At 48.1% G+C, this 17,646-nt stretch overlaps 1 protein-coding gene across 4 annotated transcripts in view; it reads left to right on the top strand.

Annotated features, from left to right (window-relative positions):
• Positions 1-2,622: 2,622 nt before the first annotated feature.
• The window catches only part of LOC140410379 (uncharacterized), a 215,954-nt gene continuing 200,930 nt past the window's right edge, over positions 2,623-17,646 (top strand). For 3 of the 4 annotated variants that reach the window (XM_072498434.1, XM_072498436.1, XM_072498437.1), the window contains exons 1-3: positions 2,623-2,772; positions 10,771-10,839; positions 15,818-15,929. In XM_072498434.1, the coding sequence (XP_072354535.1) occupies positions 10,822-10,839; positions 15,818-15,929 (130 nt within the window). In that variant the 5' untranslated portion in view covers positions 2,623-2,772; positions 10,771-10,821. The remainder of the gene's footprint in view (positions 2,773-10,770; positions 10,840-15,817; positions 15,930-17,646) is intronic. The other variant, XM_072498435.1, reaches the window with a different exon arrangement.

A 17,646-nucleotide genomic window follows, 5' to 3' on the forward strand; every position in this document is an offset into this window, starting at 1 on the left:
TCATCCCAGTTTGGAGCGTAAACATTCACTAGGACTACCCTCACCCCCTCAAGTTTACCCCGGACCATGAGAAATCTGTCACCCCCATCCACAACTGTGCTGTCCGCCTCAAATTGAACCCGTTTATTGCTCATGATCGCGACCCCTCTGGTCTTAGCATCAAGCCCCGAATGGAAGACCTGGCTAATCCAGCCCTTCCGTAATCTAATCTGGTCCGCCACTCTCAAATGTGTCTCCTGCAGCAACATTACATCCACCTTCAGAGCCGTAAATGCGCGAACACACGTGCCCTCTTGACCTGCCCGTTTAACCCTCTAACATTCCAGGTGATCAGCCTGGTTGGGGGGAACCTTGCCCCCCCCTGCGCTGATCAATCATCCCCCTTCTTGAGCCCACCCCTCGTCCATGTGCCACGCCTCCCTTGGTCCGCCTCTTGGCAGCTCCCACCCCCGACCTCTTCCCTGTTACCTGGTTCCGTTCCCTCCCCCGTCAGCAGATCATCTCCCCCCCCCACCCCCCCCACCCCCCCCCAGCAACAACCCCCTGTAACCCAACCCCTGCCGTATACTGGCTGTGTACACCCCCCCCCCCCCACCCCCCCCCACCTTGCTCCCGTTGACTAGCTCACACCAGCTAGCCTGGTGACTCTCAACTCTGGCGCCACCCTGCCTCCCACCAATTGTCGTCGTCCCCCCGTCCCCGTCCCCGTCCCCCCCCCGCCCCCCGCCCATCAACCCCACTTCCCCAGAACAGCCCTGTTCGAGCAATCGCTCTGGGACAGAAACAAAAAAGAAACCAAAGAACAAAGCTCGCCCCCACAATAGTGCAATTCAAGCTGTGTAATGAGATGGGCGCTACCACCCACCCCCCTCCAAACATTACCAGAAAAATAGCAAAAAGAACCCGTAAAGCCCCCCAGCACCCAATAACTTTAACTCCCGTTGTTTCCCGACAACGATTCCATACCCAAGAGGACACAAAAAACAGACAAAAAAAAACACCCCCGAATTGTTTAATAAAAGAACGTGCCGAAGACAATCACTAGACCGAAGGGCAATCTAAGAAAAAATGTAAACATTCCTTGAAACACTCTAACTTAAGTCCATGGGTCCTCAGTTCGGCACCAGTCCATGCCCGTTAGCGAAGTCTATCACTTCCTCAGGGTCGTCAAAATAGTGTTGCTGTTTCCGATATGTGGCCCAAAGACGCACTGGAAAAAGTAGCCCGAACTTGACCTTTTTGAACAGGATCTCTTCAATTTGCCCCCCCCCCCCCCTCGCGGCTGCCTCGCCTGCACTCTGTGTGCCATGTCCAGCTCCAATGGACGCGAGAATAAATCATCCCCCACCAGCTTCTGCAGCATGTCTGCCACATATGCCGTGGCATCCACTCCCTCGGCCCCCTCCGGGAGGCCAATGATTCTTTGGTTCTGCCGGCGAGACCTATTTTCCAGGTCCTCCAGCTAATCCATCAGCTATGATTGTTGCTCCTTCAACTTTCTAATTTCCACGTCCGTTACCGTTTGGAAATCCGCCTGCTCCTCCACTGTCTTCACCAATGCCTTGACCTTCTTATCCTGGGCGTCCAGCCTTTGGTCCAGTCGCTCCACCGCTTTCTGAAGTGGTTCAAGATTATCCCGCTTCAGTGCTGTGAAGCTCTCCTTCATGACCTTCAACATGTTGTCCAGTGCTGTCTGGACCGTCCGTTCCGTGGTCCGTTCGTCGGCCATCTTTCCTCCCGCTTGAACTTCCACACCACCTTTGTTCAGCCCCTTCTTCGCCTGTTTTTGCTCCCTTCTACTCCTTAAGTCAATACAACTCTGTATGGATCCAGATCCACAGTGCTGTTGTTTTCCACTCCAATGCTCAAAAGTTCGGAAAAGTTGGGAGAAAAGGTCTAAAAGTCCGACCGGAGCAAGAGCCATCAAATGCGCGACTTACTCCCTCATAGCCGCCACCGGAAGTCCCTGAGTAGTGACTTTAACCTTACGTGCTTCTGTTAAAGGTTATGTTTTTTGTAAATCTTCTGGATGTTAAAAGGACAGCGTACGCATTACTTAGTGTTGTATTCTTTGGGGGCTGTATTTGAATTAATGGTTGCTAAGTTGTTCACTGCATGTTTTAAAAAGGTTAACTTGAGTTCATAGAATAAACATTGTTTTGCTTTAAAAAATACTTTACTATTTCTGCTGTACCACACCTGTAGAGTGGGCCGTGTGCTCCCCATACCACAATCTATTAAAAGTTGTGGGTCAGGTGAACTCCATGATACACTTTGGGCTTCTCGAAACCCTGGTCCATAACAATTGTCACAACCATGAAGAAACATTCCACCCGAACCTCTACTAACATTTACCTCAATACATTTTATTCCTTATTTAGGAGGTTCTATGAAAAACCTAGAAAGAATATCGCCATTTAAATTTTAAAAAGCATCTCTAGCTTATCTTTAACTCATGAATAAGTTCTGAATCCACCATTTTAAAAGTATTTTCTTGTCCTTTGTGCAAAAGGCATCACTTGTGACTGAGATATACACACTGACTGGCTGGAAAGGTTCATGTCAATCATTGTGCCACAAGCACATCATTTGCTTAAGTACTTTGAGAACATTAAGTAGGGGCAGTACATAGCTTGGGAGCAAAAGTCTTTGTCGCAATAGTTGTACTTTCCACTCAAGCCCCTGTAATATCTTTTACTAAGTACATTTCCCCATTGCTTGTGCCAGTACTAACAACTTGTTCAGAAAAGCATAGTTGGAGTCAAGGAATATGTAAGTTGTTTTTCCCATTTTTATATTACACAAGAGATACTTTTGACGATTTTATATTTCTGAACAAATTATTTTACATCATAAAATATATTGCAAATGTCAATTATTTGAAGCATCCATTAATATGTTTGCTTTATTAGAAGTATTGATCCCACATTAATACTTCCTTATAAAATTTGTCTGGCTATTTTCTGTCCTTCATTTTGTAATGAATTTTTAAAATAATGTATTAAACTTAAATTACTTTATGATAATATGTGAATCTTAAATGTAATAGAGTTGCAATACAATCATTATTGTAATTATTTTTGTCTAATTACTGGCAACATGTGTATGGGAAACAGGCATAATTCCCTGAGGTAAATCTCCTTTATTTCAGAATTCTTATTTATTGTATAATCTTTAACTCAGTTTTTACATATCAAACAGGGCAAAGGGGCTGAAGAATTGGTCTTTGTGTGAGAAGTATTGATTATTATCTTTCAGAGCACGTAGGTATTACAGAAAGAGGGTAGTTGGTAGTAATAAGGGTGTAATTTAATTGTGAATATGGAATGCATTAGCCTATTTCATAAAGGTTTTGTTGAGGGGGCTCAGATAAACAGGACACAGTTTTAAGACATCAAACAGAATTTTAAAAGCAAAATGGTACTTTATATCTTTTGGAATTTTTCTTCCGTACAGACTTAAAAGCTTCAAAACTACTCGAGTGATAGGAAAATGTCTTCTGCGTGTGAAATGTGTCTGAGAGACGAGAATTTTGAAGTGTGAAATTTTACTGTACCATGACAGCAGTTTAAAAAAATTAAAAAAATTCAATTGCTGAACAGGAAAATTAATACAATGTAAAATTTTGAGTTTGTGGTTTGGCAGGGATTTTTGAAAGTAGAAAATATTTGTCATCTAACTTCTGAAAGAGTACCTATGGGTGCTGTTCATTTTTTCAGCCATAAGCTAACATATTCATGTGCTCTGGCATGAAATCATTCTTATCTTTTGAGTTATTGTTGAATGCAAAAAGAAACTTGGTGCCAATGAGCTGCTTCTGACTGGGAAAAATGCAACATCTATGTATGACATGTAAAGGTTTCAATCTATCCAGTGTTTAGCAACTTGTCGAATGTTGTCATGTATGACTGAGATTTTGCAATTTTTAAACCATAAATGTAATGAGTTAAATCCACCCCATTCAGTCAGGCTCATGAGATCAAAAAGAAACTAAAGCAGAAATATAAATTCATAGCTTGGTGAAATCTCAAAACTTCGATCTAGATAAGCAATGGCAAGTGTTGACCTGGGTTTTTGGGTTCTACAGGATCAACTTTAATCCAAAATCAAAAACCAATGGCTCTCTCATTTCTGTTTGTAGCACTTTGAAAATGTAACCAGAATAATCTAATTTGGCTCTATCACAAGCATATATTCCCTGGAATTATAAAAAGGATGTCAAGGCACTGGAGAAGGTACTAGCATGATTTATAAAGATGATACCAGAAATGAGAAGAAAAAAAAGAGATGACAGAAGGGTGACCTAATAGAGATCTTCAAAATTATAAAATATTTGGACAAACGTAGGGAAATGTTTCCATTTGTGGAGAAGAGCAAAACTAGAAACCACCGAAATATAATAGTCACCAAGAAACCAAACAGGGAATTCAGAAGAAAGGTCTTTGCTCAGAGAGTGGGGAGAATGTAGAGCTCGGTGCCACAGGGAGTCATTGGGGTGAGTAGTAGAGACAATAACTGCATAAGGGACAAAGGAATCACGGGAATTGCTGATAGAGTCAGACACGCAATGATGGGAGGAGGGCGAGTGTGTAGTATAGACATTGGTGGGGATTGGTTGGGTTGAATGGGCTGTTTATATACCATCTATTCTAATGCTATGAACTGTAACTGATCAGTCCATTCCCCTCAGAGGAGAGGCCTGGGAGATTTGAACATCACTGACTTCCAGCCAGAGCTGGTGGCTTGACATTACCTGTGGCTAACCTTCGCTGCAAGGATGGTTTACTGGGCATCCGGCATTTATGGGCAGATTCTGGCAGAAAATGTGACTTCAGTGGAAGGAGTAAAGGCTAGGTGAGAGGAAGAACCGGGGCCCATAATAGACAATGAAGTGTAGAGTGAGGCCATAGCAGGGTGAACTTCACGTCTTCATTCACGAAGCTGGGTTTTATCCAGCTTAAAGTGGCGTTTTGGGGGTACCTGACCAAGACGAGGATGACCCATTTCCTCTCTGAATGGAGGACCGGTGTGAGCGCTGTTCCGGGGGTCTGGCCTGCCACGCGCACATATTCTTGGCTTAGATCAAAAAACAACGAAAAAAGAAAAGTACAGCACAGGAACAGGCCCTTCGGCCCTCCAAGCCTGTGCCGATCATGGTGCCCTCACTTAAAAGAAACCCTTCTGCCGTTACTCAATCCGCATCCCTCTATTTCCTCCCTGTTCATGTACCCATCCAGATGCCTCTGAAATGTTGCTAAACTGTCTGCTTCCACCACATCCGCTGGCAGCGATTTCCGGGCACCAACCACTCTTTGCATGAAAATCTTACCAGCACATCTCCCTTAAGCTTTCTTCCTCTTACCTTGAACCTGTGCACCCTTGTAATTTTTTTTGTGGAAAATATATTTATTCAAATTTTTCAACAAATTTTCAACAAAACCCCCACCCCCCAACAAGAAAAAGAAACAAAAACACAACAAGCAGAAATTATACATTAGATTTCCCCCAAATACAATAACCCCCCATATAACAGTAGAAAACACAAATAGGGAAAACCCCCACCTTAACCCAAACGCCACCCCAAAAGAAAACCCCCCCTCCCCCCCGCCCCTGGGAAGCTGCTGCTGCTGACCTCCTCCTAACGCTCCGCGAGATAGTCGAGGAACTGTTGCCACCGCCTGGAGAACCCTTGCACAGACCCTCGCAAGGCAAACTTTATCCTCTCCAGCTTGATGAACCCTGCCATGTCATTGATCCAAGCTTCCACACTAGGGGGCTTCGCATCTTTCCATAGTAGCAAAATCCTCCGCCGGGCTACCAGGGACGCAAAGGTCAGAATACCGGCCTCTTTCGCCTCCTGCACTCCCGGCTCGTCCGATACCCCAATTAATGCTAATCCCCAGCTCGGCTTGACCCGGGCGTTCACCACCGTGGACATAGTCCTCGCGAAACCCATCCAGGGCCGGGCACGACCAGAACATATGGACGTGATTTGCTGGGCTCCCCGAACACCTCCCACATCTGTCCTCCCCCCCAAAGAACCTACTCAACCTCGCCCCTGTCATATGCGCTCTGTGAGTAACTTTAAACTGTATTAGGCTGAGCCTGGCGCAAGAGGAGGAAGAATTAACCCTACTCAGGGCATCAGCCCACAGACCCTCATCTATCTCCTCCCCAAGCTCCTCCTCCTACTTGCCCTTTAACTCCTCCAACCAGGCTTCCTCCTCTTCCTGCAGTTCCTGGTAAATCGCCAAAACCTTGCCTTCTCCAACCCATACACCCGAAAACACCCTGTCCTGAATCCTACGTGCTGGAAGTAGCAGGAATTCCCTCACCTGCCGCCTCACAAACGCCCTCACTTGCATGTACCTGAAAGCATTTCCCAGGGGTAGCCCAAACTTCTCCTCCAGCGCCCCTAGGCTCGCAAACGTCCCAAACAGGTCCCCAATTCTCCTAAACCCTGCCTGATGCCAGCTCCGAAACCCCACATCCATCCTTCCCGGGGCGAACCAATGATTCTCCCGAATCGGGGACCAAGCCGAGGCTCCCACCTCGCCCCTGTGTCGCCTCCACTGCCCCCAGATCTTCAGCATCACCGCCACCACCAGACTCATGGTGTACCTTGTTGGCGAGAGCGACAGCGGTGCCGTCACCAGCACCCTCAGGCATGTGCCCACACAGGACGCCATCTCTCGCCTCTTCCACGCCGCCCCCTCTCCCTCCATTACCCACTTACGGATCATTACCACATTGGCCGCCCAATAATAGCCACATAGATTCGGCAGCGCCAGCCCCCCCATGTCCCTGCTACGCTCCAGAAACACCCTCTTCACCCTCGGGGTCTTATTCGCCCACACAAATCCCATGATGCTCCTGCTTACCCATTTGAAAAAGCCTTGGGGATCAAAATGGGAAGGCAGTGGAACACAAAGAGAAACCTCGGAAGCACCGTCATTTTGACCGACTGCACCCTACCCGCTAGTGAGAGTGGCAGCATATCACATCTTTTATAATCCTCCTCCATCTGCTCCACCAACCGCGTCAAATTGAGCTTGTGCAGGGCCCCCCAACTCCTAGCTACTTGGATCCCCAGGTACCGAAAGCTCCTTTCCGCCCTCTTCAGCGGTAGCTCGTCTATCCCCCTTCCCTGGTCCCATGAATGCACCACAAAGAGCTCACTCTTCCCTACGTTGAGTTTATACTTTGAAAAGTCCCCAAACTCCCTAAGGATCCGCATGACCTCCGCCATCCCCTCCACTGGATCCGCAACATACATTAACAGGTCATCGGCATACAATGACACCCGGTGTTCCTTTCCCCCCCGAACCAATCCCCTCCATTTCCTGGACTCCCTCAGTGCCATGGCCAGCGGCTCAATTGCCAATGCAAACAACAAGGGGGACACCCCTGTCTCATCCCCCGGTACAGCCGAAAGTACTCCGACTTCCGCCGGTTCGTAGCCACACTTGCCACCGGGGCTCTATACAGCAGCCTGACCCAACTGATGAACCCCTCCCCCGAACCCAAACCTCCGCAACACGTCCCAAAGATACTCCCACTCCACCCGATCAAAGGCCTTCTCCGCGTCCATAGCTGCCACTACCTCCGCTTCCCCCTCCACCGAGGGCATCATAATCACATTGAGGAGCCTCCGCACATTAGTATTCAGCTGTCTGCCCTTCACAAATCCCGTCTGGTCCTCATGAATCACCCCGGGACACAGTCCTCAATTCTCGTAGCCAGCACCTTCGCCAGCAACTTAGCGTCAACATTGAGGAGCGAGATCGGTCTATACGACCCACATTGCAATGGATCCTTGTCCCGCTTCAAAATCAAAGAAATCAGCGCCCTGGACATTGTCGGGGGCAAGGTCCCCTCCTCCCTCGCCTTATTAAAAGTCCTCACTAGCAACGGGCCTAGCAGGCCCACGTATTTCCTGTAAAATTCAACCGGGAACCCATCCGGCTTTCCCCACCTGCATGCTCCCCAATCCTTTAACCAGCTCCTCCAGCCCAATCAGCACCCCCAAACCAGCCACCAGCTCCTCCTCCACCCTCGGGAACCTCAGCTGAATCGTCGCATCCCCTCCTCCCCCGCGGGGGGCTCAGACCTGTACAGATCCCCATAGAAGTCCCTAAATACCTTGTTTATTCTCACCGCACTCCACACCGTATTCCCCCCTCTATTCCACCAATCTCCCTCGCTGCGTACCTCTTACTAAGCTGATGTGCCAGCATCCGACTCATCTTCTCCCCATACTATTACGCCACCCCTTGCGCTTTCCTCCACTGTGCCTCAGCTTCCCCCGTGGTCATCAGGTCGAATTCCGTCTGGAGGTTCCGTCGCTCCCTAAGTAGCCCCTCCTCGGGGGCCTCTGCATAACTCCTGTCCAACCTTAAAATATCCCCCACCAACCTCTCCCTCTCCCTCCTCTCTCAGTTCTCCATGGGGGCCATAATGGAGATTAGCTCTCCCCTGACCACCGCCTTCAACGCCTCCCAGACTTACCCCCACCTGCACCTCCCCGTTGTCATTGGCCTCCTAGTATCTTTCAATACACCCCCACACCCGCCCACACCCCCTCTCATCTGCCAACAGTCCCACATCGAGGCGCCATAGCGGTCCCTCTCCTCCCCCAACTCCAGCTCCACCCGATGCGGGGTGTGGTCTGAGATGTCTATAGCCGAATATTCCGTTCCCTCCACTTTCGGGATTATCGCCCTACTCAAGATGAAAAAATCTATCCGGGAGTAGGCTCTATGAACACCCCCTTGTAATTAACACTTCCACCCTTGGAAAAAGCCTCTGACTATCCACCCTGTCTATGCCTCTCATAATTTTGTAATGCCTCTCATAATTTTGTAGAGCTCTATCAGGTCTCCCCTCAACCTCCGCAGCCCTTCCATCATCAATCTTCTTTGTCACCTCTTCAAAAAACTCAATCAAATTGTTGAGATATAACCTTCTCCATACAAAACTATGCTGCCTGCCACTAACTAGTCTATTTTCCTCCAAATGTGCATATATCCTGTCCCTCAGTATCTTTTCCAAAAGCTTTCCCACCACTGGTGTCAGGTTCATTGGCCTATAATTTACTGGATTACCCCTGCTTCCTTTCTTAAACAAGGAAATAACATTGGCTATTCTCCAGTCCTCTGAAACCTTGGACGCGATTCTCCGACCCCCCGCTGGGTCGGAGAATCGCCAGGGGCTGGCGTGAATCTCGCCCCCGCCGTGTCCCGAATTCTCCGCTACCTGAGAATCGGCGGGGCACCGTGCTAGTTAGCGGGCTCCCCCCGGCTATTCTCCGGCCCGCGATGGGCCAAAGTCCCGCCGCTGTCAACCCTCGCCAGCCGGCGTGGATTGAACCACCTACCTTACCGGCGTGAGCAGACGGCGCGGGCGGGCTCCGGGGTCCTGGGGGGGGCGCGGGGCGATCTGGTTCCGGGGGGTGCCCCCACGGTGGCCTGGCTCGCGATGGGGGCCCACCGATCCGCGGGTGGGCCTGTGCCGTGGGGGCACTCTTTTTCTTCCACCTTCGCCATGGTCTTCACTATGGCGGAGGCGGAAGAGACCCCTTCCACTGCACATGCGCGGGGATGCCGTGAGTGGCCGCTGACGCTCCCGCGCATGCGTCGCCCGGCGAAGTCCTTTCGGCGCCGGCTGGCATGGCGCCAAAGGCCTTTTCCGCCAGCCGGCGGGGCGGAAATCACTCCGGCGCGGGCCTTGCCTCTCAAGGTAAGGGCTTGGCCCCTAAAGGTGCGGAGGATTCCGCACCTTTTGGGGCGGCGCGACGCCGGAGTGGTTCCCGCCACTCCATTACGCCGGATTCCCCCGCCCCGCTGGGTAGGGGAGAATCCCGGCCCGTGTCTGTAGTCAAAGAGGATGTGAAGATATCTGTTAAGGCCCCAGCTATTTCTCCACTTGCCTCCCGCAGTAACCTGGGATAGATCCCATCCGGCCCGGGGACTTGACTACCTGAATGCAATTGTAGGACACTCAACACTTCCTCCTTTGATATATTGACGTTATTAAGAGCGTTCACACACCTATCCATGACCTCAACATCCGTCATGTCCTTTTCCCTGGTGAATACCGATACAAAGTACTCATTAAGGGTTTCACCCACTTCCCGGGAGTCCACGCATAATTTCTCTCCATTGTCCTTGAGTGGGCCTACTCTTTCTCGTGCTACCCTCTTGTTCCTAATATACCGTTCCGGGGTGGCACACTGGTTAGCACTGCTGCCTCACAGCTCCAGGGTGCCAGGTTCAGTTCCGGCCTCGGGTGACTGCATGTGTGGAATTTGCACTTTCTCCTGGTGTCTGCAGGGTTTCCTCTGGGTCTTCCGATTTCCTCCCACAGGTGTGGGTTAGGTGGATTGGCTATGCTATGTTGTCCCTTAGTGCCCAAAGGTTAGGTTGGGTTATGGGGATGGGGTGGAGGGTTGGGCTCAAGTACGGTGCTCTTTCCAAAGGCCAGTGAAGACTCGATGGACCGAATGGCCTCCTTCTGCACTGTAAATTCTATCATTCTATATGCATAAAAAGCCTTGGGGTTCTCCTTGACCATGTTTGCTAAAGACATTTATGGCCCCTTTTAGCCCTCCTAATTCCACATTTAAGTTCCTTCCCACTTTCACTGTACTCCTTAAGGGCTTTGTCAGTTTTTAGATTCCTAGACCTATCATATGCTTCCTTTTTACTTTTGACTAAGCTTACAATTTTCCTTTTCATCCATGGTTCCTGAACATTCCTATCCTTCACACAGGAGAAGTTGCTGAACACAGCGGGTCTGGTGGCCTGAAGTGCATATGTTTTAATGCAAGGAGCATTACGGGTAAGGCAGATGAACTTGGAGCTTGGATTACTACTTGGAACTATGATGTTGTTGCCATTACAGAGACCTGGTTGAGGGAAGGGCAGGATTGGCAGCTAAACGTTCCAGGATTTAGATGTTTCAGGCGGGATAGAGGGGGATGTAAAAGGGGAGGCGGAGTTGCGCTACTTGTTCAGGAGAGTATCACAGCTATACAGCGAGAGGACACCTCAGAGGGCAGTGAGGCTATATGGGTAGAGATCAGGAATAAGAAGGGTGCAGTCACAATGTTGGGGGTATACTACAGGCCTCCCAACAGCCAGCGGGAGATAGAGGAGCAGATAGGTAGACAGATTTTGGAAAAGAGTAAGAACAACAGGGTTGTGGTGATGGGAGACTTCAACTTCCCCAATATTGACTGGGACTCACTTAGTGCCAGGGGCTTAGACGGGGCAGAGTTTGTAAGGAGCATCCAGGAGGGCTTCTTAAAACAATATGTAAACAGTCCAACTAGGGAAGGGGCGGTACTGGACCTGGTATTGGGGAATGAGCCCGGCCAGGTGGTAGATGTTTCAGTAGGGGAGCATTTCGGTAACAGTGACCACAATTCAGTAAGTTTTAAAGTACTGGTGGACAAGGATAAGAGTGGTCCGAGGATGAATGTGCTAAATTGGGGGAAGGCTAATTATAACAATATTAGGCGGGAACTGAAGAACATAGATTGGGGGCGGATGTTTGAGGGCAAATCAACATCTGACATGTGGGAGGCTTTCAAGTGTCAGTTGAAAGGAATACAGGACAGGCATGTTCCTGTGAGGAAGAAAGATAAATACGGCAATTTTCGGGAACCTTGGATGACGAGTGATATTGTAGGCCTCGTCAAAAAGAAAAAGGAGGCATTTGTCAGGGCTAAAAGGCTGGGAACAGACAAAGCCTGTGTGGCATATAAGGAAAGTAGGAAGGAACTTAAGCAAGGAGTCAGGAGGGCTAGAAGGGGTCATGAAAAGTCATTGGCAAATAGGGTTAAGGAAAATCCCAAGGCTTTTTACACTTACATAAAAAGCAAGAGGGTAGCCAGGGAAAGGGTTGGCCCACTGAAGGATAGGCAAGGGAATCTATGTGTGGAGCCAGAGGAAATGGGCGAGGTACTAAATGAATACTTTGCATCAGTATTCACCAAAGAGAAGGAATTGGTAGATGTTGAGTCTGGAGAAGGGGGTGTAGATAGCCTGGGTCACATTGTGATCCAAAAAGACGAGGTGTTGGGTGTCTTAAAAAATATTAAGGTAGATAAGTCCCCAGGGCCGGATGGGATCTACCCCAGAATACTGAAGGAGGCTGGAGAGGAAATTGCTGAGGCCTTGACAGAAATCTTTGGATCCTCGCTGTCTTCAGGGGATGTCCCGGAGGACTGGAGAATAGCCAATGTTGTTCCTCTGTTTAAGAAGGGTGGCAGGGATAATCCCGGGAACTACAGGCCGGTGAGCCTTACTTCAGTGGTAGGGAAATTACTGGAGAGAATTCTTCGAGACAGGATCTACTCCCATTTGGAAGCAAATGGACGTATTAGTGAGAGGCAGCACGGTTTTGTGAAGGGGAGGTCGTGTCTCACTAACTTGATAGAGTTTTTCGAGGAGGTCACTAAGATGATTGATGCAGGTAGGGCAGTAGATGTTGTCTATATGGACTTCAGTAAGGCCTTTGACAAGGTCCCTCATGGTAGACTAGTACAAAAGGTGAAGTCACACGGGATCAGGGGTGAACTGGCAAGGTGGATACAGAACTGGCTAGGCCATAGAAGGCAGAGGGTAGCAATGGAGGGATGCTTTTCTAATTGGAGGGCTGTGACCAGTGGTGTTCCACAGGGATCAGTGCTGGGACCTTTGCTCTTTGTAGTATATATAAATGATTTGGAGGAAAATGTAACTGGTCTGATTAGTAAGTTTGCAGACGACACAAAGGTTGGTGGAATTGCGGATAGCGATGAGGACTGTCTGAGGATACAGCAGGATTTAGATTGTCTGGAGACTTGGGCGGAGAGATGGCAGATGGAGTTTAACCTGGACAAATGTGAGGTAATGCATTTTGGAAGGGCTAATGCAGGTAGGGAATATACAGTGAATGGTAGAACCCTCAAGAGTATTGAAAGTCAAAGAGATCTAGGAGTACAGGTCCACAGATCACTGAAAGGGGCTACACAGGTGGAGAAGGTAGTCAAGAAGGCATACGGCATGCTTGCCTTCATTGGCCGGGGCATTGAGTATAAGAATTGGCAAGTCATGTTGCAGCTGTATAGAACCTTAGTTAGGCCACACTTGGAGTATAGTGTTCAATTCTGGTCGCCACACTACCAGAAGGATGTGGAGGCTTTAGAGAGGGTGCAGAAGAGATTTACCAGAATGTTGCCTGGTATGGAGGGCATAAGCTATGAGGAGCAATTGAATAAACTCGGTTTGTTCTCACTGGAACGAAGGAGGTTGAGGGGCGACCTGATAGAGGTATACAAAATTATGAGGGGCATAGACAGAGTGGATAGTCAGAGGCTTTTCCCCAGGGTAGAGGGGTCAATTACTAGGGGGCATAGGTTTAAGGTGAGAGGGGCAAAGTTTAGAGTAGATGTACGAGGCAAGTTTTTTACGCAGAGGGTAGTGGGTGCCTGGAACTCACTACCGGAGGAGGTAGTGGAGGCAGGGACGATAGGGACATTTAAGGGGCATCTTGACAAATATATGAATAGGATGGGAATAGAAGGATACGGACCCAGGAAGTGTAGAAGATTGTAGTTTAGTCGGGCAGTATGGTCGGCACGGGCTTGGAGGGCCGAAGGGCCTGTTCCTGTGCTGTACATTTCTTTGTTCTTTGTTGTTCTTTGTTCAATTTTGCGGGGACATGCCTGCCCTGCACTTCAATCAACTCCCACATGTCAGACATGGATTTGTTCTCAAGTAGCTGCTCCCAATCCACATTCCCCAATTCCTGTCTAATTTGGATGTAATTGACCCTCGCCCAATTAAGCACCCTCACCCGCGGGCCACTCTTGTCCTTATCCATGACTATTCAAAATCTCATGCAATTAAGGTTACTAAGCCCAAAATGCTCCCCCACTGAAACATCAATTACCTAGCCTGGCTCATTCCCAATACCAAGTCTAGTATGGCCCCGTTCCTGGTTGGACTGTCAACATACTGTATCAAAACTCCCTCCTGGATACATCTAACAAATTGGTCTCCATCCGAGCCCCTGGCTGTGAGGGATTTCTAGTCAATATGGGGGAAGTCAAAGTCACCCATCACAACTACCCTGCTTTTTTCACACCTTTTCAGTATCTGGCTACACAACTGCTCCTCTGTTTCCTGCGGGCTGTTGGGAGGTACAACACCCCCACCTCTTTGGTTTCCCCTTCTATTCCGTCTAAAACAACGGGATATTCCTGAATGTTAAGCTGCCAGTCTTGTTCCTCCTTTAACCATGTCTTTGTAATTACAATTACATTGTATTACCATGCAGTAATCCAGGCTCAGTTCATCTATCTTACCTGTTATACTTCTTGCATTGAAGCAAACGCACTCCAGACCCAGAGTCCTGCGGAGCCCTGCGGCTTCCCTCCGCTTGCTTTTACTCTGCGCTATGTTTATCGCAGTCTCACTTTTTCCCCAGTCTCTACATTTACTGGCCTGCTGCTCCAGTTCCCTCCCAAACAAGCTTGTGAGCTTTTGGGTCTCCTCCTTTAGCACCATGTCGGCGATTTTGAATATTAGCAGCTAGAAAATGGAAGGAGCTCTCCTCCATGATGTGGCCCCAAAAGCACGTTTATACAGGGATGTTTGAAGTCAAGTGTGACTTGCTCACCAGTGACCCATACAGGGCATGTGACTTGCTCACTGCTGCCGCTAATGGTCGGAAGGCTGCACACAGCCTAATTTTGTTCTCTTTTAAAAGCTGGTAGTGGCTGTCATTCTCAATTTAAATGTCGGTAGCCGCTGTTGGGTGCTTCTTCCGCGATTGGGACTACCGTGGGACCCTCCTCATACCAGCCCATGACCCACCCCTGGGTCATGACCCGCACTTTGAAAAACCCTGCTCTAGATCCATAGCATTGTGGTTGACTCGTAAACGATGTGTAGATTATCCCTGATATATTTTTATTGTGCACATGAACCAGGGGCGTCATTCTCCGCCGGCGGGAGTCTCCGTTTTGCCGGCGCCCGGGGGTTTCCCGACGGCGTGGGGCTGCCCCACAATGGGAAACCCCATTGACCGGCCGGTGTTACGGAGACTCCCGCCGGCGGGTCGGGGCAGAAATGTGGCGGGGCGGGATGGAGAATTTCGCTCCAGAACTCTGAAATAGAACTGTGCATTGTTGGACTCAATGAAAAATAGCCACATAAATTCACAAGCTAAACAAAATAAAGCACATGAGTAAAAAAGAAGCAACAAGCGCTGAGAGAATGGATGGAAAGACGAAGATTGAAAAGAGAACAATAAATCAACAGATGGGCGAGATTCTCCATTTGGGAGACCAAGGGCGTGTTTTAATGGAAAAGTTTCTAAGTGTCATTTGTGGCATCTGCGAGGGTTGTTAAGACCCATTTGCATCCATTAACAAATTCCCGCTGGCCCGCAGACACGAACCCTGATCTCGCTGTCAGCGGGGGGCTGGTGCATAGAGGTTGATTTGGCACCTGGCACGAACCTCTATTTCGGCTGAACGCCCAATTCTCTGCTCAATCGTAATTTGTGATCCTGGCACCGAGGGACAGAGAATTTATCCCAAAATCCATATGCAAACAACAATGTGGTTTCTTAGGGTGAGGTATACTCAAATATACACATCACCGAGAATGCATATTTTGTAAAACCAACACATCAAATTTATGCAAATAAATGTGTAACTTCATAAAGCTCTCAAATAACCTTAGTGATAAATTATTTAAATGTATTAAAAGTCTTTCAGGTGGTTTTTATGGTGTTTAATGTATTCTTTTTTTAAATCCTTCAGGAGTATATGAAATCAATAAAACCTACAATGAAAGTCCTACCTTTAGCTAACCAACTCATTTGCCCTCTTCTTCTCATCATCTCAAGATGCCAATGTATGCCTCCAACCAAAGGTCAGTACATGCTCATTATAATTACTATTTGTGGCATTAAAGATTGCATGCGGAGGCGTAATCTTAAAATAACTTTTAAAATGTTGTGTTATGCTGTAAAACAGATGTTGGAATTATTAATTAATTATTCAGCTGGTTAAAATGTAGATTTAATAATTTTTTTTAACTTTAAGGGGCAATTTAGCGTGGCCACTCCACCTACCCTGCACATCTTTGGGTTGTGGGGGTGAAACCCATGCAGACACGGGGAAAATGTGCAAACTCCACACGGACAGTGACCCAGAGCCAGGATCGAACCCGGGTCCTCGGAGCCGTAAAGCAGCAGTGCCGCCCATAATAATAAATATTAATATAACATGTTAACATTTTAATTTGACATCTGAGCATTTTCCGGCACACATATTTGTAATATGAAGTTGTGATACCCTCAGTAAAGGGTAGGTTGAATGGAATTCCAGGAATAGAGTACTTATGATGAGAATAGTTCAGATATATTTGTATTTTTTCATGAAGTCATTACTTTTCAGCCAGTTTTCTCTCTGTCCAATCTTTTCTCGTAGAGATAAGTCTGAGTTAATAAATTATTGCTGTTTTTCACTGTGCTAAAGACTTAAAACAATATTTATTCTTCCCTTAGCTGAGGGCCACAGCCCTGCAAAATGTCCCTTGCCCTTAGGCATATCCCAAATCTCTTTCCTAGTCACTGAACTCCGTATCTCACCTGCATATTTTCAGTTTTTGAGCTTCAAACATAGTGATTTGCTTAAGAATCTTAGGGCTTAATTACATTAAAATGTTATTGTTGTGTAAGAATTACAAGTATCCTACAATACACTATGATAAATTCACATAGGAAGAAACCCACTTACTTGAGCAGAACAGGCCAAAGTTGGAAAAGACCAAGGAATGGTCACATTTACAGTAACTTTGAACATGGAACTTAATCAATCTGGTCTAAAAGCTGCAATAACTCACAACGAAAATTTAATTTGTAAAATATATGGTTAAATTCAGATAAAACGCAAATGTCAACATTGGCAAAGAATATGATAAAAAAGCAAATGTCTTTGGGCCATATTTAATGGAGGCCACAGGGTCTCGTGCGCCAGCTAGAAAGCTGGCAAGAGCCTTGCATCGCCTCTTCTCGAGAAGTACCATTCAGGCACTTAATTGGATGTCTGCCAAGAGTTGCCAACCAATCAGAGAAGGAGGTGGTGACTGTTGCCAGTTCAATATCCACCCAAGGCTGAGGGCTCAATTCTCTGTCCTCGTTACGCTCTCGCTCAAGAGAAACGAGGCCGGTGAATAGTGGGAGAGTCCAAAACGAGAACCGCGCCAGGCACCAAACAGTTTGTGATGGAACTGGCCCGCTCCCTTAGGCGAAATCAGGATCTCGCCTAGCGTGGCAAGAAACCTATTATCACCACTTAAGCCCAATTTCCATACTCGCCTCCGCCAGTCTGGGCACTGAGGAGACACAGAGTAGCCACATGCGTGGTTCACATTGGTGGGGAGGGTTGGGGGGTTGAAAGGGGAAGTGGTGGAGGAAGGGTTGGGGGTCACATGGGGAGTTGGGGGGTGGTGGATGCTCCCTTGGGGAGGGTGGGGGATGGTGAGGGGTGGTGTGGGTGGGGGTGTTGGTGTCAACTCACTCGTGCTGCCCGATGTAGGTCATTGACCTTCTTACGGCACTGAAGGCCAGTCCTCCTGGTCACAA

This window comes from Scyliorhinus torazame, chromosome 4 (assembly GCF_047496885.1).
Source record: "Scyliorhinus torazame isolate Kashiwa2021f chromosome 4, sScyTor2.1, whole genome shotgun sequence".
In the NCBI taxonomy this organism is placed as follows: domain Eukaryota; kingdom Metazoa; phylum Chordata; class Chondrichthyes; order Carcharhiniformes; family Scyliorhinidae; genus Scyliorhinus; species Scyliorhinus torazame.